Genomic DNA, 23,387 nt, shown 5'->3' with positions numbered 1-23,387 from the left:
CACACACACACACACACACACACACACACACACACACACACACACACATACACACACATACACACACACACACACGACCCCACAGAGTCACACACACACGCACACATAACTCCACAAAGACACATACACACACACAAACACACAACCCCACAAAGACACATACACATACACACACACACACACACACAACCCCACAGAGTCACACACACACGCACACATAACTCCACAAAGACACATACACACACACAAACACACAACCCCACAAAGACACATACACACACACAACCCCACAAAGACACACATACAAACACACTGACACAAACAGACACATTTTTTTGTCTCATTCCTCTCTATCAGTCTTTTTCTTGTTAAGGAGTAGAGTTTTGATTAGAGGAGATTTGGTTCTTGGCAGGCGAGCAATGCTAGCACATTTAGAGATTTAGTCTGACTCTGTTTTCAGAAGCTCCTGTTTCTCCTGTTCCGTAAATCCTAATCTTTACATTCCGAGCACCACGTCAACAAGCTCCATCTTGGAAAGCCTCAGCACATACTGAGAAATTGCACTACTTTAACATGAAGAATACCGATTTGCAAGGGGAGTTGATAGTTTGTATTGAACGTCACCAGGCATTTTTCACACATAGGGCTTCTCAACTTTGTTGTGGCCATAAAAACTCCAAATGATTTAGCCTTCCTCTGTCACCTTGGGAGGAAGTTGCTAACACAGTTGCGATTGAATTCATTCTTTATATATCTGTCATTAGAAGTCACCTCTCTTTTTCAGTTCCCTGTCGTTGAATCTTTTCTTCTATTTCTCTCCTATCCTGATGAGATCTTGCTGTGATGTGCTCCTCTGGGTATGTCCCCTGTGCACCAGGGCACTCATACCCTCTCTCCTCAGGACCAGCTTCCCAGCTGCCTTACCCGTATGCCGGTCCCCAGACGAATTAAAGAGAGAAAGAGAGACGACACTGCCTGCATTTAAACTAGCTCCCCAAAAAATGACTGCTGCCTTTCCCCAAGGGGCATTACCTCTTGAGAGATAGAGATGCAGGAGACAGATCAGTCAAAATGGAATGAATAGCAGCAGGGGGCAATTATTCAATCGAGACCATTTCAACTTAGTTCGTTTTTCTTTATTAATATGGCTGTGTTTACAGCGAGCATTTGTCACAGGTGCTTCACAGAACTTGAGGATTAAAAGGGAAAACGGCAACAGCTGAAAGGGAAATCTCTAATTGAAAAGGAAGCAACTTGTCATGTCATTTATTGATTTTATAAATCAGCTTAAACACCCTTTCAGAGTCAATAAAGATGTATTCATGTGAATGCATGGGTGGCTAGGTATAACAGCACATAAATTAATATATTTTCATATTCTTTAAAGTGAATATTATGTTTTGAAGAACACATATCTTAATACACTAGTGTTGGTTTTATTGTTTTGTTTTTACTTTTGTAAGAGTGCCTTTGAAATCTCTTTGGTGTTTTTTGTAGAGGACATTATGTCTCCTCTTTGCTGGTCCTTCTAGGGCTTTGTGTTTATACAGTACCTTTGAAATTATTCTGTCTGCCTCTATCTATCTGGGTCTACTGTTTAATCCCCCATTAAAAAATAGCCTTATGTTTTTGTTTGTTTGTTTGTTTGTTTCTATGTTTGTATGTTTTCTTTTCCTTCTTCCTTCCTCTTGAAAAAAATGTAATACAATTTTTGGAGATAAACTCACAGCAATTTAGAAACCGAGTAAGTTGTCGCTTTCCTTCTACTTGTGTCTGTTCTGTCGTCTCACATGCTCTCCATTTTGTGTGTTCTTCTACTACTCTACCCTACTCCTGTCTTCGTTTATAAATCCTACCCAGCTCACCCAAGGCATGGCTTCAATCCAGTCCTGTATGGAATTACTGTGTGTTATAATGTGTCCCATTTCCTTATTTGTTAAGAACAGGGTAGTAACCCCTCCCATTACCCTATAATGCTCCTCCCAGTTTCCCTTTCATGGACTGGTGTCACTTCATGACTGACACTCTGTGACCTCTGACCCCAGACAGCTCTGTCTGTGCATGCTGTGCACGTCCGGATGTGCCATTCTATAGACTCCATGAGGTTCTACCTCACATGTTCTATTTAGTTCTATAGAATATTCTAGAATCCCCGTCTGTTTCCCCTTTTTTATCTGAGGAGACCCTTCTGAGAAGAATGGGAGTTCTGAGTTATTAAATTGTTTGCTACACCATGACCCCAATCTTTTATAGCCTAAGTCCTATCCAGTTGGTGCTTTGACCTCACTGTTAGACCTGCTTGCTATATGTGGACACATTACTACCCCTCTCCACTGTCTCAACTGATGTGTCACAATCTCTGATGTTTGTGTCTTTTGGAAGATGCTGAATCTAATTTGTTTGCACTGACATCCTCATTCATAATGCATAAATAACATGTATGAACCCCTAAATAAGAGTTTACAGGGGTAAATTAAACATTGGGAATGTTGTTTCGTCACTTTGTTTCCATACCTTTCCTCAGAACTTGCACTGTGGGAAATTTCTCTAAGTGCCAAGTCTTGATTCCGTTTGTCTCCCGTGTCTTTGCAGTACTCCCCGACCATGAGGGCCACCTACCTGTCCATGACTGAGGACCAGAGGCGACACTTTGGGAACGACTTCCAAGCATAGATCTGCCGGAGTACCGTCACGCCCCGTCACTCTGTGTCTTCTCCACGCTTGAAAGTGAAAGTCATACGGTCAACATAAACACATACACAAGAAAATGATATCTCTCCAAAGTAAAAATATGTGTGTGTATGTGAGCGAGAGAGAGAAAGAGAGGGAGAGAGAAAGAGAGAGAGAGAGAGAGAGAGAGAGTGTGGCCTGAGCACTGGCCTGCCGCTTTTGGACAATTACCTTGGGAGGAGGAGGAGGAAGAGGAAAAGCGTGTGAGATTCCACGCCATCGTCAACACATGTCCATGTCTTACCATAGTCCACGTCTCAGGACTGTTCAACAATGCAACCCATCATCCTCTGTCCTGATGTTCTCTGCTCTGCTCTGCCTCCAGTCAACCCCTCCAGTGTCCACCAACTCCCCAGCCTAACTAACCCTGCCATATCAAAGTCTGAACCTGTCATATCACTTCAATGTTAATGTTTACGTGAATGGTTTTCGTCCATTGGAACGCACACCAGCTCTTCTGTCGGTCTTCCTTAAATGCTGGTTGTTTATGAACAAGGACGGAAGATGGATCTTGAATGGTAACAAAAGCACATCTGTTGAACGGAGCATATCTCAGCAGACTTTAAAACGCCAGAGTTCTAGCTTTGGAAACTGTTTTTACCACGCACGAGGGACATTAGGGAGGGTCTGAATTAATTCGACGTTTGGCAAAGCATCTCAGTGGAAACTCATCATATGGAGGCCTTGCCCAACTCCAGTCTTACATGCAGTCTTCTCTGTGTAAATTGATAGGAAAAGTGTAGTGTGAAATTAACTAGTGATAGTAATGTCAGTTTTGTTATGATAGCCATTAATCTATCATTTTTACTTTGGCCAAGGTGGTGAATAAAAAAAATGAAAATCCCATTAACAACATTTTCTGTTAACATTCTGGATGCTAATCCTGTTGTCTATTTGGTAGTAAAGAAGATTATGTTGTTCAACAGAACAAAGCTTGGCATGTCCTTTGCGCCCCTAGACCTTGTTTTTAACCTCCTGCCCCCACAACCAATGACTGTTACAATCTGGTTAGTGTGTATGAAGATAGTTTTCTGGCCTCAGAATGAATCCAACTTATGTGTGTGTTTACAAAGACTGTTCTGTATATGAACACGTGTATTCACCAGTGCTTATTTGGGTGTGTGTATGTGGCTATATCTGTGATATAAATACACAGTCTGGTGGTGGAGAGGCAATGACTTTCGGAGCTGTTGACATTTGACATGTTACAATATTTAGACCACAATATCCTTATTCCCTTGTCTGGGAATTCCCCGCCCCTTCACTGCATTTCATTTGCTCAGTTAGTCTGGCGAAGTTCTAAATGAAGGTCCACTTTACTCAGGTAATTGGACACGCCTTTAACCAATCAGACCAACGATACTATACAACGATACAACGATCGGTAATAAAGCAAACACATATTTTTTCTGTATGAATTGCTCCAGAGCAGGTTTCTGTTCTATTTTCAAAGAAAACTTGCCTTTGAAATCATCCAAGACAGCCGTGAGAGCAGTATATAGTTTGCTGTGCTTTTCTCTTTGCTTTCGCTTTTGATACGTAGACGTGGTTATTTTAAATCCGCCAATGGCGCGCCAGGTAGCCAAAAGCCAGTTTGTGATTGGTCCCAGAGATCCTGAGAATGCTGTATATGAAATGCTGTGCAATCTTTGCCAGACCCACTTCTCAGGCAAAATCAAATTTGCCGGAAGAAGAGGGGCGGGACTTCCCAGACAACTTATTCCCACAACTAGCAAAACATCTGTTTAAAACAGTCATATATTTTCTCCAAGTCCATCAAAGCACAAAATCATAGAAATGAAGTGTTTGTGAAATTGAAGTGAAGGATGAGTCAGTAGAGGTACTTTGCACACGTGGTGTCCTATCCTACTTCATTCCTTGCACACTGAGCCAATCAAATGACACTTCCTGTTTGCATATCCTCCTTTGGGGCCTGAGTCCCTTTTCCCATCGCCATGGTAAAACTGTTGTCGAAGTAACCAACTTCTGTACATAAAATGTATAATAACAAATTATTTGTGTGCTTTTCTTTTGTGTGTGTGTAGCCTACAGCACAGGCAAGGCTCTTAAGCCACTAAAGTCTGACTAGTTTAACTAAAATAACTTACAGAGCAATTTGAGTGGTGCCAAGATCATGTGTAGCCTTATTGGTGATATTTTCTGAATTGTCCATAATGGAACACAGTTGAAAGTTTTTGTCTTCTCTGTTGAGGGAGCAGGCTATATTTCCCGTTTTGTTAAAAAAAAAAAAAAAATCTTTCCACCACTGTCTGATTTCTCAATGTGCGGAGTTTTTCAGGTTTTAGTTTACCTTGTTTTTGTTCTGATGTTGGGTGCATGTGAGTCAACAGTGCCCTCCACAGTGAGTGGTGCATTGTTTCCCGCCTATGTGAAGTTATTTCTCGGGAGAAGAATAACGGTGTTGACAATTAAAGTACTTTTAAACATGATGTTCATATTTTATTGTAGTGTGTGATGAAATTAACCCTGAAATTCACTCCTTTGTTTTTAAATTGTATCCACTTCAAAGTTCTCAACAGCCAAACTAACCCTTTGCAACAGCTCTGGGCAACAAAGTAGAAAGGAAAGGTGGAAAAGTAGGCGGGTGATGTTGCTAGGATACGGTAAACTTACTGACAGATTTCAGTTCTTCCTAGAACAGGACATCTCAAACACGGGAGAGATAATAATTCACACCTTCATAAGAAAGCATTCATCCCCAAGGGGAAGGTAAGAATAATGTGATTATTATAATTACAGCTGAATCTATTGTTTGTCTTGAGAATTCAAGTATAGTACTGTACAGTTGACCAAAGCCTAACCTGTGTATCGATAGCTAGCTAACTATAAAGCTAACTGGTTTGGCTAACTACCAAGCTAACTGGTTTGGCTAACTACCCTGCTAGCCAATTAGGTTAGCCAATGTCAGTTTGGCAATAAACTAGATATGCCCAGTTAACGTTTACTATTGGTAATTGTTTACTGTCAACATTTCCACAACACCAACCAATGCACAATACATTTTGACTTCACAGCATTCACAATGGAGATTGTGTATGTGTATACAAAGAAGCGCAGCGAGTTTGGCCGACAATGCAATTTCTCGGACCGGCCAGCCGAGCTGCATGTGGACATCCTTCCCGACCCCTCTCTAGCTGCTAACTTTGTAGAGAGAGATCCATGTGATGTGCCAACACAATGCACGCAAGAGATGTCAGAACATGAGGTTAGTCACCTCTTGTTTGAGTGGCATTATCTCCATCTACTGAATGAAACGAGAATTGCAATCTACCAGCTCTTAGTCGCGTAAAGAAATCTCAAGAAAACTGATTTTGAAAGTAAAACCTGTTAATTCTATGATGTTACAGCGTCGTTGTACTGTGAAAATGCCCGAACATGAGAGCATGTTTCGTGACATTGTCCAAAGGCCAATTCCTTTTACAGAACTATCTGAATAGCCAAAGTGTATTTGTTATCATTCATTCTCAGTGTTGAATTCCAAAATACAGTGGGCAATTGTAATTATTAGGTTTCCTCCGGTAGGAGGTAACCTATTGTTATTGTAGGCTTTCCTATTATTATTATGTTGCTGCAATGGGAGTCAATGGCAGCCCCTGGAACCATATGGTAACTTTTTGTGAAATTTGGCACACTCATTAGGGACACTCCCTTCTTTATTCACACCAAGTTTCATGGCTCTCATTGCACCACTCTAGCGCCACCAACAGGGCAAAGTTGGACTTTTGTAACACACGCAACTTTTGAACCGTATGACCATTTGATTCCCTGAATCAAGACGAATTAAACCCACCCCTTGGCGTCGATTTCCGGTTATATAGATTTTCCGCTATTTCCGGTTTTATCAAAAAACTTTGAAAGCCTTCTCCTCCTACAATTTTTGGCAAATCTTCTTCAAAATCACCAGAGATGATCTTCAGACCTAGCCTCACAAAAGTTATGGAAATAATTGTGATCCTCACAACCGTTTGTCCGGTACAGCCACTCAAATTCAGCTGAAAAGCGGCCAAACAGGAAGTGAAGTCATATGTCAGCAAATATTTGAGTGAAATTTACGCCATAGGTGTTTTAGTTCGTCTTGATCCAGGGAATCCAATGTTACCTCATTTTTGAAAATCGGTCATACGGTTCAAAAGTTGCGTGTGTTAACACAAGTCCAACTTTGACCCGTTGGTGGCGCTAGAGTGGTATAATGAGAGACATGAAACTTTGTATGAATACAGAAGAGACTGTCTTTAATGATTGTGCCAAATTTCACAAAAAGTTACCATATGGTTTGTCCGGTACAGCCACTCAAATTCAGCAGAAAAGCGGTCAAACAGGAAGTGAAGTCATATCTCAGCTAATCTTTGAGATATCAACACCAAACTGGTATATCACTTGGATGACACTACACTTTGTTCCCATGTGCAAACTGCAAAGGCAACTTCATATCTTGAAAAATGATTGACATAAAGCAAATTGGATACATTGTTAACGCTAAAATAATGCTTTACACATCTGCAGGTCAAAAAGTGAAACTCTGATTCAATCACAAGTTCATATGAAGACACTTGAGAATGTTTAGTACACAAATCTAAAAAAAAGTTGACTGTAAGATGAAAAGTAGATTTTTGGTGAATATTTGAAACATGTATGCTTGACTACTTGCTAGGGTGGTTCTCTATGTCTCTCTGTCTCCTCATCCGCGCGGCTCCTAAATCTCACACACACAGTCTCCCCTTAACACACGCGCAGGCTTTGTTTTACGCACACACATTCTCACAGACACACAGCTTGCTGTCACACACATACATTCTCACAGACACACAGGGTAAGCGCACACACACAACCTCCACTCAGTCTTAACTTCAAGGCAAAAGCATTGTAAATGTTGGATTTGAAATGTAATATCCCATTGGCAAGTCTGCAGCATGGATTTTTCTATACAGTGACAAATTGTCACAAAATTTCATTTTTCCCTGGTTCGCAATGTTTGAAGGAGGAAACCGCCATCGCTGCTTGCAGCTATATTTGATGTTTGTTTTTATAAAGTTGACGGACATTGCCAAAAACGTACAGTATAAATCCCTACAGTTGTGAGAATGAACAAATTACTTTATTATGCTCTTTGAAAGGTGATCATGACTTATTTGGTCCTATTCGTCCTACTAAGTATGTCTACCTACAGCATATAGTGATGCTGTGATGTGAAAATCCGTGCTCCACCAGGTGAACACGGAGCGCTTTGAGTCTGAGTCACGAGGCATTAACCATGCAGAGGGTGGCTGGCCGAAGGATGTCAACCCCCAGGAGATGGAGCAGACCATTCGCTTCCGCAAGAAAGTTGAGAAGGATGAAAACTACATCAATACCATCATGCACCTGGGCAGTGTGAGTGCTTCCCCTCCTCCACATTAGTGTGTGCAGGCTATGACTCAGGGGGTAAAATATATATGTTTTATATCAGAGAACTCCTAGAATTACACATTGTGTGTGTGTTGTGAGTGTGTTTTGGGCTTTTCTGCAGTTAAATGTTTTCTGTGATCAACATGAGGCCCATGTATAGATTGGTAATGTATGTAACTGCCTTATTGCATGATGCAATGACAAGTTTGCCCAAAATACAGTACAAAGTTGACTCTTTAGGCAGCCCGTCAATATTTAGTAATATGATATGATACACTATGATTCCATTCATCCAATTCAATAATGGGTCTCCGTTCAGAAACACCAAATCAAAACCATGTTAGACTACATTTCAATTAAAAATGACATATGACAGTGGAAATGGAGAAAGTCATTGCAGCTCCCTCTCCATGACAGACCTGTGTTCCTCCTCACCACAGCTCATGGAGCACTGCATCAAGCAGAACAATGCCATTGACATCTACGAGGAGTACTTTGATGGAGAGGAGGTGGTGGAGGAGGCAGAGGAGCAGCCCTCGGCCAAAACCATCAATGTCTTCAGGTGCAGTGTGGCAGTAGTGGCACATCCATGTGTTTGTGTGTGTGGGTTGTTGTTATTTAATGCTCAATATTGAGTTTTGTTTTTCTATTGCCTGTAGGCTGTGTAGTTGCCTTAAGCTGTTACTCTCCCTCTCCTCATAAACACTGAAAAATGCAAAAGCCCATAAACCTTTCAGTGTCACCATGAATATTGAACTTCAAAGTAGCAAAGATTTAAAACAAGCAACCGCTGTGTAATAAATATCTCATGTTGAAGAGTTTCAGCATGCCATGGTAATGCAACATTTGGGATCTCATTGCTGCTTTGTCCCACAGAGACCCCAACCCAGTGAAGCGCACGGCCACCAGTCTCTCCTGGCACCCGGATAGAAACCGCAAGCTGGCCGTGGCCTACTCCTCCCTTGAGTTCCAGAGGACTACCCAGGACATGAACTATGACTCCTACATATGGGACATCGGTAGGTAGCCTCTAGTTTTGTGCATCTGTCTATCTATTTATCTATCTATCTATCTATCTATCTATCTATCTATCTATCTGTCTGTCTGTCTGTCTGTCTGTCTGTCTGTCTGTCTGTCTGTCTGTCTGTCTGTCTGTCTGTCTGTCTGTCTGTCTGTCTGTCTGTCTGTCTGTCTGTCTGTCTATCTATCTATCTATCTATCTATCTACATATCTATCCACCCATCCATCCATTAACTTATTTTATGCTTCATCCAAATGTCCACTTCGTAATGATAGGCCTGGCCTAGACTGCTGTGAGCCTTTGAACTCCTGCGAGAGCTCATATTTAGAGTCCATAGCTTAGTTTGTTCCTTATTTCCCGCAGAAAACCCCAATAAGCCTGAGATGACTCTAAAGCCAGTGTCTCCTCTTGTCTGTCTGGAGTACAACCCCAAGGACTCCCACATCCTCATCGGAGGAAGTTACAATGGCCAGCTCGGTGAGTCTTCAACAGCCCACCTTAATCAAGACTAGTAAACTTCTATCACACAAATAGTTTTTACTGTGCGACTGTGAGTGACTAATGCCTTGATATTCAGAGACACAGATTAGCCGAGGTCTGAGATTGAGCCTGTTTCCTCTGTTTCTCATAGAGCAGCTCAAAGACCTTGCAAAGCCATGCTCTCAAATGAACTCTATGGCCTAAAGCCTGTTTCATCCGCTTGACTATAACGAGTCACCATTGAGCTATTAGATTTGCACCGTTTGCCCAGAAGGTTGTCTCGGTTATCCTTTTCAGTCTGGAAAAAGAGTAAAAGCCATGTCTCTCCCATTCTCTCCCTCTCCCTGTGCCTAGAGTTTTTTATATATTTTAATGGAGTGGGTTACATAAGGCTGTTCAAGGCCTGAGGTTAGGATTGCTTGTTATAGAATTGACATATTCATGTCGTGTTCAGCTGTGTGCCTTTTGATAGTGTGTGTGCGTGTGTGTGTTAGTTTTATCTTTTCTTTGGAAATGTGTACACTGCAAACATTTGTGTGTGTGTGTGTGTGTGTGTGTGTGTGTGTGTGTGTGTGTGTGTGTGTACGTGCCTCTGTGTGCATATACGCAGCACATTGTGTACTGTCATATTTAATTCTGCTTGCGTTTGTGTGTGCTTGATGATTGCCGTGGCCTGTCCTTGCTTAGCCTACTGGGACACGCGCAAGGGCAGCCAGCCTGTGGAGATGTCCACCATCGAACACAGCCACAGGGACCCCGTCTACAAGGTCATCTGGCTGCAGTCAAAGACGGGCACAGACGCCTTCTCTGCCTCCACAGATGGCCAGGTGAGCAGGTGGAACTCCCTGTATCCCCACACCACTTCACTCCACTGCACACACAAATAGGAACAGAACAGATTGACCCTCCTTGGGAGAATAATTAATTGTAGATAAGAACACACAGCTTGTCAAGGGGTAAGCCTGAGGTAGCCATGTTTTAATACTTTTTTAATTGAATTTCTCATTTAATGTCTTTCATGATATTACATTGTCATTATTCATGTGTGTAGTCTCGGTTATTTACTGTCTTCTCTCCGTATATCTTTCTCTCTCCGTGACGCTCTCTGTTCTGTGTTTTCCAGGTCCTGTGGTGGGATATCCGTAAGTTTACTGAGCCGACAGAACGTCTGGTCCTGGACCCCAGCAAAAAAGGCAAACTTGAGAACGCTTTAGGGGCCATCTCTCTTGAGTTTGAGACCACTATGGTAGGAGACAAGAGACTATATACCCACAGCACATTGACACACACACACACCTTCATTTTCCAACTTTCCACTAAAACAAACCCATGTATTAACTACCTTTTTTTTTTTACGTGACGTCATCCTGTTGCTGACTATTTGGCCAATAGCAAGTAAAAGGGAATGAAATGATGAGAACAGTTTATAACAGTGTATAAACTGCGGTTAATAGTCAGGAAATTACAGTACTTTCACACAAACACACATTTCACTTACACAGCATGTAACATACGGCACCAGTTTCTACATACTGACAGTTATTTCAATCCCCTACTCCATGCAGCCTTATAAATAGTCAGTCAAAGAGTTACTTACCCATTACAGTATGAGTGTTAAGTTGAACGTGACCATTTTGTCTCTATGACAAGAGTAAAATCACTGATTCTGGTTAGTCATCCTCTCCTTGTTCAGCCAACCAAGTTCATGGTGGGGACGGAGCAGGGTCTGGTGGTGTCCTGCAACCGCAAGGCCAAGACGCCCGCTGAGAAGATCGTGTGCACCTACAGCGGCCATCACGGCCCCATCTACGCCCTGCAGAGGAACCCATTTTTCCCGAAGAACTTCCTGACTGTGGCCGACTGGACCGCACGGATCTGGTCCGAGGACATCAAGGAGTCCTCCATCATGTGGACCAAGTAAGCATCTGTGCCTGTCCGTAAGGTTAGGCCTAGCAACGTCACTTGAATTAAAAAAAAAAAAAAAAAAAAGAAGATGGTTGGTACACTCAGCAGATTCACTGGAAAGCTAAGTAAACGAGTATGAAAGCAAAGACTTGAGGTTTGCTGTGAAATGCTTTCAGTATTATTCCCATTCGGCTGTGACCTGATTCACTGTGAATGAAGTGATGAAGAGCCTTTTATTCTAAGCACCATCTCATTGCTACTGAGTTAACTCTGTCACAGACTGTCAGACTCTTCCTGTGTCTTTTTACTCTCTGTCTCTGTAGAAACTGTTTTTTTTTTTCATGTAGGGCGTTGAATCCAATAGACTGCTTTCTCTTCATTTTAACATGACCCAGAAATGGAAATGTGACCAACAATGTCTGCCAACGTCACTGATGACGAGAGAGCAGGGTTTTTTTCTATCTTAGGATCATGATAGAAATGTTTTCAATATCTGAGTAGAAACAGTTACAGCCTTAGGGTCATATGGAGGTAAAGAGGCCAACCTAGACTTGCTATTGGATCATAATAGCATCTTTTTTTTAATCTATTAAGCCTTATAACTCATTTGACACAAATATGACCCCTTTTAAAACCATATTTTAGAGACAAGAGACATTGTCAGAGACGAAGAAAGCAGTCAGCACCCTTAAGTGAAAGCCACAGACTAGTGAGTCCACTTAATGTCCTCTCCCCCCTGTAGGTATCACTCAGCCAACCTGCTGGACGGCTGCTGGAGTCCCATGCGTCCGTCTGTCTTCTTCACCATCAAAATGGACGGGACGTTAGACGTGTGGGACTTCCTTTTCAAGCAGAATGACCCCACTCTCACCCTCAAGGTACATGTGGCCCAAACCCAACATGGCTGCCTCTTCCCCCCTAGGGATGTTCCAGACTCTTTAAATCTTCAATGCCTTAGATAACTGTTAGATAAAAAAACTGTTTTGTAAATGTCTCTTTTATTCTGCAGATTTATAAATGGATGACTATGCTCCTATGTGAAATTCTAAATCTGGTAGTGTTAAAGCCGAGGAGTAAACCATTGCACTACAACAATGAATTGCCTTGATGTCTTTTAAGTGTGGGTGTTATGTGTAAGTTTGAGTCTATGTGAGCATATCTCTGCGTGTGTGTGTGTATGTATGTCCATATAACTTTGTTTATATGTGTCTATGAACCTATGATTGTGTATACATGTGTGTGTGTGTGTGTGTGTGTGTGTGTGTGTGTGTGTGTGTGTGTGTGTGTGTGTGTGTGTGTGTGTGTGTGTGTGTGTGTGTCTTGGTCGGCAGGTGTGTGACGAGGCTCTGTACAGCATGCGGGTCCAAGACAACGGGCGCTTCATAGCCTGCGGCTCCCAGCTGGGTACGGCCACGCTGCTGGAGATCTCCTCTGGCCTCTGCACACTCCAGAGGAACGAGAAGGCCCTGGCCACCGCGGTGAGAATGCACCAGCGCCCCACACTCTCTCAGCACCCCTCAGCAGTAACAGCACATGGCACATTTCACATAGCCACATAGCCGTGATGTGATAATGTGGTTGCCGGTTCAAATGTAAAGCCATGCTAGTGGTGGTAGGGGGTCATGTCAGGGTATCGGTTATTTGTAAGACGAGGTATGGCTACTGCAATGGTTAGGATCATTGCTTAGTCAAATGGCTATTTGACCATCAGTGTAATTGTGTGTTGGTGAGAGTTGTCAGAAGCGCTGAATCAGAATGCACATAGAAAATAAAAGACGATAAGTAAAGATGCAGTGTGATTATCACTGATGGGTGAGCATTCAGCATTAAAAAGCACATAAAACAATGCAAAGCCAAGCGTAAATCCAGAGTAAACCGAAGCTGATTATATAATAATTTATGGTGCAAGTAGTGATGCAGTCTTATCATCAAATCCATACCATCCACTGAAGTGACCAAAGATATCTAAGCCAACGATTAGTTTTAGAGCGTCTGGCCATGTTTGATATGATCATAAACCACAAAATGAAAGTGCCGTTGTCAACTAAAGTCGATGAACGTTCTAGAGTACCAAGGGTAACTATAGTTGACAAAGAAAGCATCAGCAGTGAAAGCTGTCCACAATCAAAATGGCCGTCGTATTGTGTTATGGAATTAATTGATGGTTTTAAAGATGATCTGTGTGGTTGTTGATGTCCACTTCAGTGTGTGTCTTTGTCCTGACGTCCTGATGCTCTTCTGTCTCCCCTGGCCAGATGTTTGAGCGGGAGACCAAGCGAGAGAAGATCCTGGAGGCGCGGCACCGTGAGATGAGGCTGAAGGACCGCAGCCGCTCTGAGCAGGGCAAGGAGGACGACGGGAAGGAGATGGACGGGGAGGAGAGCCCCGAAGAAATGCTGGCCCGCTCCGAGAAAGAGTTCTTCGACATGGTGGGGGCCGAGCAGAAGAAGAAGAAAGAGAAAGAGAAAGAGCAAGAGCAGGCCAAAGAGGTGGGAGCAACAAGAACATTTGTCTGCGTTACTAATTTAAAATAACTTGCATGAAATCTTTCCTGCCAATCGAAGGGTTGTGAGACTCAGATGTTTATTTTGCCAGAACGTTGGTTGCTGAAAGAATTTCAAGTTTTCACAAAGAACCTATCAAGGAACCCTGTCTTTCAGGAGTGGCACAGAAGGCCTTTTCTCCTCTGTGTGTCACCTTGTGGGCTGAACATGCTACATAACCCTTGATAACACCAGTTCCCATCCATTGAATCTGCGCACCCACTCGGTTAATGGTCACCAAGGAACAACCATTTATTACTGCTTGATGGAGGTTGTTTTCTCCACTCCGTCTGCTCCATTAGTTTCCTGCCAGATGTAACTACACCTTGTTGCTGCACCAGCCGAGATTAGAGCTCGTCTTGGTCCACTGGCCAGCGAAGATAAGGGGGCCTGGTGTCTATATATAGCCGCAGGAGCTGGTGCCTGAGCATAAATGCATTGTGTACGTTAAACAGTTTAATGTCTGAATGCAGCCACGTCAGGACATTTGCCCCACGGCATCATTAGTGCAAAACAAGCCCCAGCACGTTGCTGGTCTCTTAAGCTGTCACAGTTCACTTTTGTTAAGTCGTGCCTCTCGTTAACAGAAAAATTGCATTTTAGCTGTGAATGGTACATTATAATTTTCCCAAGCTTGTGTTTAGTGAAAGGGCTCTTCATCATGCAAATTGGTTTGAAATTGTGGGGCTGATCGAGTAATTGGCACATTGAAGGAAATTATAGGCTGAGGCTAATGTGAGAATTGATGTGCTATTTTCTTTTGTCTTTTTTTCTTATTCCAGGAACAAGATAACTTCGAATGAAAAGGGAATCTAAAGCAGGGGATGGACAGCAATGTATTGTCATATTGAAATGCCACATGATGTGTTTTGAATAAAGAGTGAGAGGAAACAGACAGTAGTGCCTATGCACAACAGAAGATGTTGTACTCAAGAATGACACAAAGCATGATTCATGCATTGACTGCTGCTTTCCTTGATTAAAGATATATTTTTTGCTATTTTAAAAAAATTAGACGTGTGGGATTGTGGCAGTTTGTGAGCAAAATGTCCTGTACCAAACAGCAATGCAGTAGGCTACAGACATTCTGTCATCATTTCAATCTTATTTATACAGAAATTGAAACAAAACAACATAACAACTGATTAACACATAACTGCGCTTAATAGGCTAACTATAATATAGTATTCAATATTAAATTATGCTACTATTACACGGATTCATTAAATAACATAAACTGGTAATAAATCAGCATAGAGTATCCTATCTTGCGGGTTTTTTTCCCCCCATAACGTGCGCACGAAGTGAACGTATGTTGATGTGTTCTACAAAGCTATCGATAGGTGTCGTGGCAGAGTCTCCTACTGGGCAACGAAGCGGGTGGACTACGAGCGCATCAGGCGCATTTAATGACGAGTATATGAGCCTGCGAAGAATGCCCTTGTGTACACTTCACTACTGATCTCTAAGGGGATCCAGGAACAACACAGGAGTCGGTAGATGAAATGGAGAGTAAAGGTTGAGAGAAAACCGCGCTGACAAGCTGACGGCTTTGCCACGTTGTCTGTCGTTCCTAGGCTTGTTTCGTAGTAGGCTACATAATATCGGAGGACTTGACACGGAGATGAGCGATGTACATTTAAGTTGCGAGCGATTCTAAATGATTGCGCTGCATTTTGTTGTTAATACCTACGGAAGAATGGTCAACTGCTCCGGCAAACGAATGTAGACATTAAATAGGCTAAGTTACGCTACTCTTAGGGTATTTAGTTTATTTTATTTAATGTAGACGTGGTATTGCACAAAATATTTGATGTGTGCCTGATTTAGAATAGACATTCGTGTTCTGCGAGAGAGACGTGCTTCAGGAAGAAGTCATGAAGGACACTTCTGAATCAAAGGACCAACAACTAACTGTGAGTAGGATGACCCATTTTCTCGTAGTCTAATGTTAAAAGGTTATAATGCCTATTGTAGTCTAAGGTTCTTTCTGGTGAGAAAATGTCCTCTAAAACGGTCTAGATCCCCTTGCTCGGTGATCTGTGCTTTCCTGCCCCATATCTGAATAATTCACGTGGTCAGTTTCAGTTGCCTGTCCCCTAATTTAGGCCTACAGTAGACAAGTCTCTGTCATCGCACAGCCTATACCAGACACTGAACATAATCTATACGGCTGTGTCAATTTCTGTGGAGATAATAATAATAATAAGAACCTGACGCATTGAGTTATAAATAATAATAATATGATCTCTTGTTTTAAGATAGGCTATCTCACACCGCCACCGTATAAGGCACCTGTTCTTGGGTTGTTGATACCTCAGGCACGTATCTTATGGCTTGAGAGTTATGCTTGCATATCATTTTATTGTTGGTCGAGCTGGCACCTTGGCACCCGAACAATGAAAGAGTTACTTGGTCATGTCCCATTTCAAGACCATTGGGCAATAATTCGTCTTTTATTAGACCTACTGTATAACCTAATGTAGAACTACCCACTCTGTAGCCTATAGGCCTATAGGGCAAAAAGTAGATATTCATGGTTGATTATTCAAAATAACTAGCCTACCGAAGCATTGTGTCTTTTCCAACACGCACACACAAATACATTTCACAGAGAGAGAGAAGTGTTATGTTAAATTGGTGCATTTTCACGATCTTGAACCTTGAAAATTCTGTTCAAAAATAGACAACATTCAAGATAAATGCAGAATACTTAGCCTAATTGTTACTTAATACTTAAATTGGTGGTAATCAGTATACAGTTATATTGATCACTCGAAGGACTACTTTTTAAGTTGTCATGTGTAGGCGCTCTCGTAAGCCAGCGTTTCTCAAACCTACGGCGGTGCAAGATGAAGAAACTGCTCGCAGAACCCTGCCACTGCCAAAGTCCTACTCTGCGCGTCTCTCACTTGCAATGTCCCCGCACCTTTCACTGAACTTCTTGCTTTAAGTCATTTTTTCCTCCTGCTACTTTGTCAGTCATGGCGGCATGTTCAAGGCAAGAAAGTCTGGGTGCCTTTTTAAGGAAACAGAAGCTATATAAATTATAACAAAGAACCACAGTAAAAGAGCATCGCCCGTTTACTCGTAATTACATCCATCTTATTTTATTTCCACTGACGGCTTTCCTCCAAAGCCAGTGTGTGTCATTTGCCAAACTGAGCAACGAAGCAGTGAAACCATTGAAATTGTGCCAACATTAAGAATCAGAACATTCATCAGAGGATTTCTGTAAACGGAGAAGGGTGGATAATTTAACCAAAAATGAGAAACTTGGAAAAACATATTTCAAACCACATTTCAAAATACACCAATAGGCCTTTCTCAGTAAACACAGTCTGAGAGTCCATGTCATAATGTCTTCCTAGTTTAATCGTGAGAAAGCAGGCGCACCTATCACATAAGAGTGAATGGCGTCATTAATGGCGTCAGTTTTTATTCGCTGCATTTTTCCTGCCAAACCAATTAAATAAAGTCTGATTACTTAGGTTAGAAGTCAGCCTACATTGTGCGAAAGCTGTTCAGACGCATCTATCAGTTGCAACCTCTCTCTTTCTCTCTAAGGTTATAATAGCCTTAATAAAACAACTCAAGTGTGTGTTGGGAATGTAAGATCATTTTCATCATGTTGTGTATATCCAGGCAACATGTTTTAGGCCAGTGGTGGGTCCAGGTTTCTTGACACAGTCAGTGTCTTACATCATTCTGATACGTGATGGTAACGTTGACTCATAACGTTCTTTAAAAAAACAAAATCAGTGTATTGGTTATTTTGACATTGTTAGTTTTGGTAGTGATTTATGTCCAGACAAAACATTGCTGTTGTAGGTTTTTTGACACAAATTATGTTAATAATGTTTCATGGGCACATAATAATAATAACTATGTATCAATCTATCTATTCCTACTGCAAAGGGGGTTTGTGGGTTGTTGTTGTTGGTGGTGGGAGGTGTGGGGTTGGTGTTACAACCGTCTGACTGACTGTTTCATCCATAGCTAATAAAAAGTTAACAATACTGAACCTAAATATTTAGAATACGTTGCTCACCTCGAGTAATCTAATGGAATATGTTACACATTTTAGGATATATAATCTGTAATCTGTAGTGGAATACATTTTCCAAGTAACGCTCCTAACACATGTGATAGATATGATTATATTTTCACACTTTCGCTCTAGGACATTGGCTGTTTGTTGCAGTTGTAATTGGATTTTACTGGTTGGTAATTGTAATACGGGCTTGTGAGACAACAGATGAGATTTATTGAATGTTTTGTACTTTAAATGAAATCAATCATATTTTTCCCAGGTTGCCTTGCGAATCCGACCCCTCAGTGATGCTGAGCAAGAGGAAGGAGCCACCATAGTGGCTCACAGGGTGGATGAGCAGGTTAGTGTGTTTGTGCACATCAGTGTGTGTGTTTGAGCAAGTCAGTGTGTGTGTTTGAGCACATATGTGTGTGTGTGTGTGTTTTGGTGCGTGTGTGTGATCGTGCACATCAGTGTGTGTGTTTGTGCACATCAGGGTATCAGGACATAAGGCATCATTACCCAGAAAAGTCAAGTGCGCCTAAAGGTGTGTAGCCTCTGTGAACGTCCACACCCAGGGCCAATCCACATCATGAGGGAGTGTGTGGGCATATCGCTGCGATTGTGTGTGTGTGTGTGTGTGTGTGTGTGTGTGTGTGTACATGTGAGAACATGATAGAGAGACAGAGAGAGAGAATGACAGAGTACTTGACACAGGGAGAAGAGTGACAGAAAGAGGTCTCTATGTCTCTCACTTTCCTCGGTCATGTTTGTTCTCTTTGCATTTGTAATGGATCGTTGGGAAAGCAGGATCCTGTGTTTCACTGTGTGTGTGTGTGTGTGTGTGTGTGTCTGTGTGTGTGCCCTAGCTGAGCTAATACTGTACGGCCAGTAACTCAAATCGACAGATGAGTCAGATGCAGGATCATCACACCTTAAGTGTATTTATAAGCATCTGTGTGTTTGCGTGTGTGTGTGCAACAGCTGACTGACTGCTTGACTCAGTTTGTTCATTACACAAAAAGGATATTCAGCGCTAGTAGTGGGCTTCACGTCACCAGATGATGCGCCTCTTAACTCAATGCGTCAGGTTCTTAAGTGGCAAGTGTGACAAATGTGAAGTGAAGTCATCAAGGTGGACTCCTTGCTGATACTCCTTAGTGTTTTGAAGATATAGCCTTGGTTTTTATTGGTGTGCACCCCATGATTATTTTAAGTGATTATTTCAATATGTAATAACAAACACAGAGTGTGATAAATAATGCCTCTTAAAGATAGTCCAGTGAAGCGAATTAGCATCGAACATTATAGCTACCTGATCTTTCAGTCTCTCCAGTGATTGTAGCAGAACAGTCCCTGTTAAAACCAAACCAGGCAAATCAATATGTCGCAGTGTCACACACACACCTGATCACACAAGACCAGGAGCACCTAACGCCTCTGAGACTGTAAGGTTTCTTCTCTGGGAGCAGAACACAGGCTGCTCTCATTTAGTCTGCCACTGCTGCTAACCTCTGGTGATAATGACTGTGAAGCTATTATGTTAATGGTGGCTTGTGTGATTAAATGTGTGAATACATGCAATTTTAATATAACTACTAATAACCTACTTAATCACTTTATATAAGTCCTTCAGGTACTGTAAATGTGAACAGTTTTGGTGCATATATAAACCATCGTCTATAGGTTTGTCTCGCACATTTGTTTTCGTCAACCTAATGTGGTGGCCTTGCCCTTGGTTATTATGTCATGTAGTAAGGTTCATTTGAGGTGTTGTCGTTGTGTTGACACCTGAGAGCTACCCCCCCCCCCCCCCCTTCTAGTTCTCCTTCCCGGCGAAAACAGGTTGTGCCGCTGGGCGAGGGGATTGTGGCTGAGCTCCTGGCATACTGTGTACCTTAGCCGCGCTCAAGGCTTATAGGCTTTTGTGTGGTCTTGGTATTCTGTTTGTGCATCTGAGCGCATGAATGTTACTGGATGAGCCTGGACTACAACAACTGGCTGTGCACTCACAAGGACGACGGGAGATTAACACACACGCACGTTAACGCACACTCAAATGGAGGAACACCTGGACACATCAAGTTGCAAACACAGAGACACACACACACACACACACACACACGCACACACACACACACACACACACACACACACACACGTGCACAAAAGGTAAACAACACACTTTTGACCTTTCAAGTGCATGCATAATACAGACTGACAAATAATTATGGAACAGATAAAGCTAACCCATGGTGTCTTTGCACGTAAACAAACAAACACACACACACACACACACACACACACACACACACTAATTACAAAGTAATTAGACAGAATCGCTGACTGACCAAAAAGGCACCCTCCTGATTTTGTTTGTGCAACACAGTGCCATCTGCCATTTCTTGCCTCAGGTAGGCTGAGACAGATTAGCTTAGCTTCCGTCTATCTGTCTCTCTCTCTCTCTCTCTCTCTCTCTCTCTCTCCCTCTCTCTCTCTCTTTCTCTTTAACAGCCGCCGGTCAGGCACCAGGGGCAATCCTAAACCCTGAAGAGATGAGCCAACTGGCTGTAAAGCTTTAGGGGTTTAAGTCTACCGTGGCCACCTGCTCTGTTATCAGACACTGACACACACACAATATACACACACTTGTTGCTTCCATCCCTCCCCCATTCATCCCTCTTTCATCTCCTCCTAACATCCCATCCTCTCTCTCTGTCCATCCAAAGTGGTCCAGTACCTATGAGCTCCACCATAGAACTGTACCATTCTGGTCAGCACACCAGCCAGCAGACTATGCTGTTGTCTATATCATCTTCTTCTGGTTCCTGTAGCCACGGTGATGAGAGGGTTCAGGAACGGAACTGAATAGGGAAGCATGTTTTTGTGTGATTGAAGGATGCTGCTGCTGCTATGCCTCCAAGCTTACATTGGGTACTTCATAAATGCCGTCAATGGAAAAGACTTCACATAACGAACTTAGAATGACATAACTGCTGTTGAGTCAGCGGTGGAGTCACCTGGATGCGCAGGGAGGGAGAACCAGGAAAAGGTTCACCTAGTTCTCAGTTTGTTAATGGGATGAGGTCAGCGAAGGTGTTAAGAGGACTCGTGTCGGGTCAAAGGCTCACAGTGTCCCATCACTCTCCCACAGCTTCACAGAGATGACCGCTGGAGCCCCAGCAGTGCATTGTGGGAAAATATCTCCACATGGAAACCTTAGGAATAGACTCTCACTAGCCACAGTGTTATCATTTGATGCCCTTACAGTACTTTGGGGCCTGGAAAAGAAGAATAAGACAGTGACTTCCATTTGACCAACCATCGGCCCTTTTCCAAACTGGGTCTTTATTTTAAAGAGACAGTACACGTTAGTGTTGCTGTCTAGGTATGTCTAAATGCATACAGATTAGCATTAGCATGTTTCCGCCTGAAGGGTTGGCAAGCCTTGATGAATGCCTCCATACAGTAGCTGTAGGTTAAGATGGAGTCATTATCTAGCTGTCTCTGTCTCTGTCCATTGAATGTGACACTGCTATCCTCGCTCTGTATGTGAAAGAGACGGTGTGTATTAGTGGAGCTCTCGAGGTATGCCTAATTGTGTTCGTGTCAGCTTTTCTTAGCCAGTCAGGCTGTGTTGTTCAGTGTATACTGCTGTACGGTAATGGTAAATTGAGACAGATGACTGGGCTGACTCCTCTTAAGAGGCCGGCTCAAATTAGCCGCTAGTGTAAAGATGACTGCCCGTTTCACAGAAGCACAAAGAGCCATCACAAGACATACACTGATCTCTTAATTGCTGCCGCTCTTGAGGCCAAGCCACTCGTAGACTTCCAGCGGCGCAAGTGTGATGATGACGGGCCGACTTACAGAAGCCCAAAGCAGAAGAGTCATCACAAGACACACTGATCTATATACAGGGCACTTAAGACCTTAATATGGGACCAGGTCAAGCTGTCTAGGGACAGGTCTTCTGTAAGAGTCACAAGAAATCATTTAAGGCTATTTTTGTCGGTCATGTGTTTGTTTGTTTTTTTCCTTGAAAAATAATATTAGTATTAGCTAATAAAAGTATTAGTTGGACTTCAATACACCATAATGTACCATATTCAGTGGCACTGCTATTCATATGGGTGTAATTGGTGCCTTGGTCCTATCACGACCGGTGCTAGGTCCATGCTAGTTCCATTCTCCAAAGGTAAATGGTGTTGGTGTTGCTTCCGTGTGGGAAGGCCGTGTGGTAATGGGTTGAGGAGGGGGCATGCTGGTTGTTGGCAGGGTGAGGGAGGCTGGCATGACTGGCTGGGCCCCTGGCATTGTACTGGACTGAGCATGTGTGCCAGGCAGGATGTGCTTCCCGTAGCTTTAGTGCCTGTTAAGAGAGGCAGATGGGCAGGACAGTGCTGCCTAGCGCACGCGCACGCGCACACACACACACACACACACATACACACACACACACACACACACACACACACACACACACACACACACACACACACACTCAGACACACACCCACACTCACACACACACACAAACATTCACAGTCACACTCACACTCACACACACACACACACACACACACACACACACACTCACACACACACACACACACACACACACACACACACACACACTCAGACACACACCCACACTCACACACACACACAAACATTCACACTCACACTCACACACACACACACACACACACACACACACACACACACACACACACTCACACTCACACACACACACACACACACACACACACACAAACTCACACTCACACTCACACTTATACTCACACTCACACACACACAAACACTCACTCACACACTCACACTCACAAATTCCACATGTTTTTGACCCATGCTACAACACTCCATTCAAGTTTCATGAAAACCATCTTGGTAGTTTTAGCGTAAACCAGCTCACAGACAAACAAACAGACAGGTAAACAAACGACAACGAAAACATAACTTGGCGGAGGTCATTACAAATATAGTCACACAGACACACACAATTAAAAACACGGTGTCACAGTCACATGCACACACACACTCACACACACTCATACATAAACAGACACAATTAGTCACAGACATCCATTACACAAGCTCAGTCAAACTTGGTATCTCAAGCATACACACGCAAGCACACAGTCTCTTAGTCTTACACACACACACACACACACACACACACACACACACCCACACACCGTTATAAATAAGGTCGTAGAGACACACTCACATACACACATTATACAA

General features: G+C 42.8%; 3 protein-coding genes across 3 annotated transcripts in view; all 3 read left to right on the top strand.

The window, feature by feature from the left end:
- ttyh2 (tweety family member 2) overlaps positions 1 to 3,225 on the top strand; it is a gene marked incomplete at its 5' end in the record, with an annotated part of 72,385 nt that extends 69,160 nt beyond the window's left edge. The window contains one exon of the mRNA XM_080834149.1: positions 2,593 to 3,225. Coding sequence (XP_080690275.1) covers positions 2,593 to 2,673 — 81 coding nt within the window. The 3' untranslated portion in view covers positions 2,674 to 3,225. The remainder of the gene's footprint in view (positions 1 to 2,592) is intronic.
- A 2,548-nt stretch (positions 3,226 to 5,773) lies between these two features.
- Positions 5,774 to 14,889, top strand: dnai2b (dynein, axonemal, intermediate chain 2b; the record flags this gene model as incomplete). The annotated part of the gene is made up of 12 exons (XM_080835462.1): positions 5,774 to 5,956; positions 7,960 to 8,121; positions 8,577 to 8,698; positions 9,013 to 9,155; positions 9,522 to 9,635; positions 10,326 to 10,465; positions 10,762 to 10,884; positions 11,332 to 11,555; positions 12,286 to 12,421; positions 12,875 to 13,021; positions 13,799 to 14,032; positions 14,869 to 14,889. The coding sequence occupies 12 exons, from the start codon at positions 5,774 to 5,776 to the stop codon at positions 14,887 to 14,889; spliced, it is 1,749 nt and encodes a 582-aa protein (XP_080691588.1).
- Positions 14,890 to 15,963: 1,074 nt separating this feature from the next.
- The window catches only part of kif19 (kinesin family member 19), a gene marked incomplete at both ends in the record, with an annotated part of 46,952 nt that continues 39,528 nt past the window's right edge, over positions 15,964 to 23,387 (top strand). Inside the window, 2 exons of the mRNA XM_080835897.1 lie at positions 15,964 to 16,002; positions 18,400 to 18,480. Of these exons, the coding sequence (XP_080692023.1) occupies positions 15,964 to 16,002; positions 18,400 to 18,480 (120 nt within the window). The remainder of the gene's footprint in view (positions 16,003 to 18,399; positions 18,481 to 23,387) is intronic.

Source organism: Sprattus sprattus (genome assembly GCF_963457725.1).
Source record: "Sprattus sprattus genome assembly, chromosome: 3".
Classification (NCBI taxonomy): Eukaryota; Metazoa; Chordata; class Actinopteri; order Clupeiformes; family Clupeidae; genus Sprattus; species Sprattus sprattus.
The sequence above is the reverse complement of the archived record's forward strand: the minus strand, read 5'-3'. Positions and strand labels throughout refer to the sequence as shown.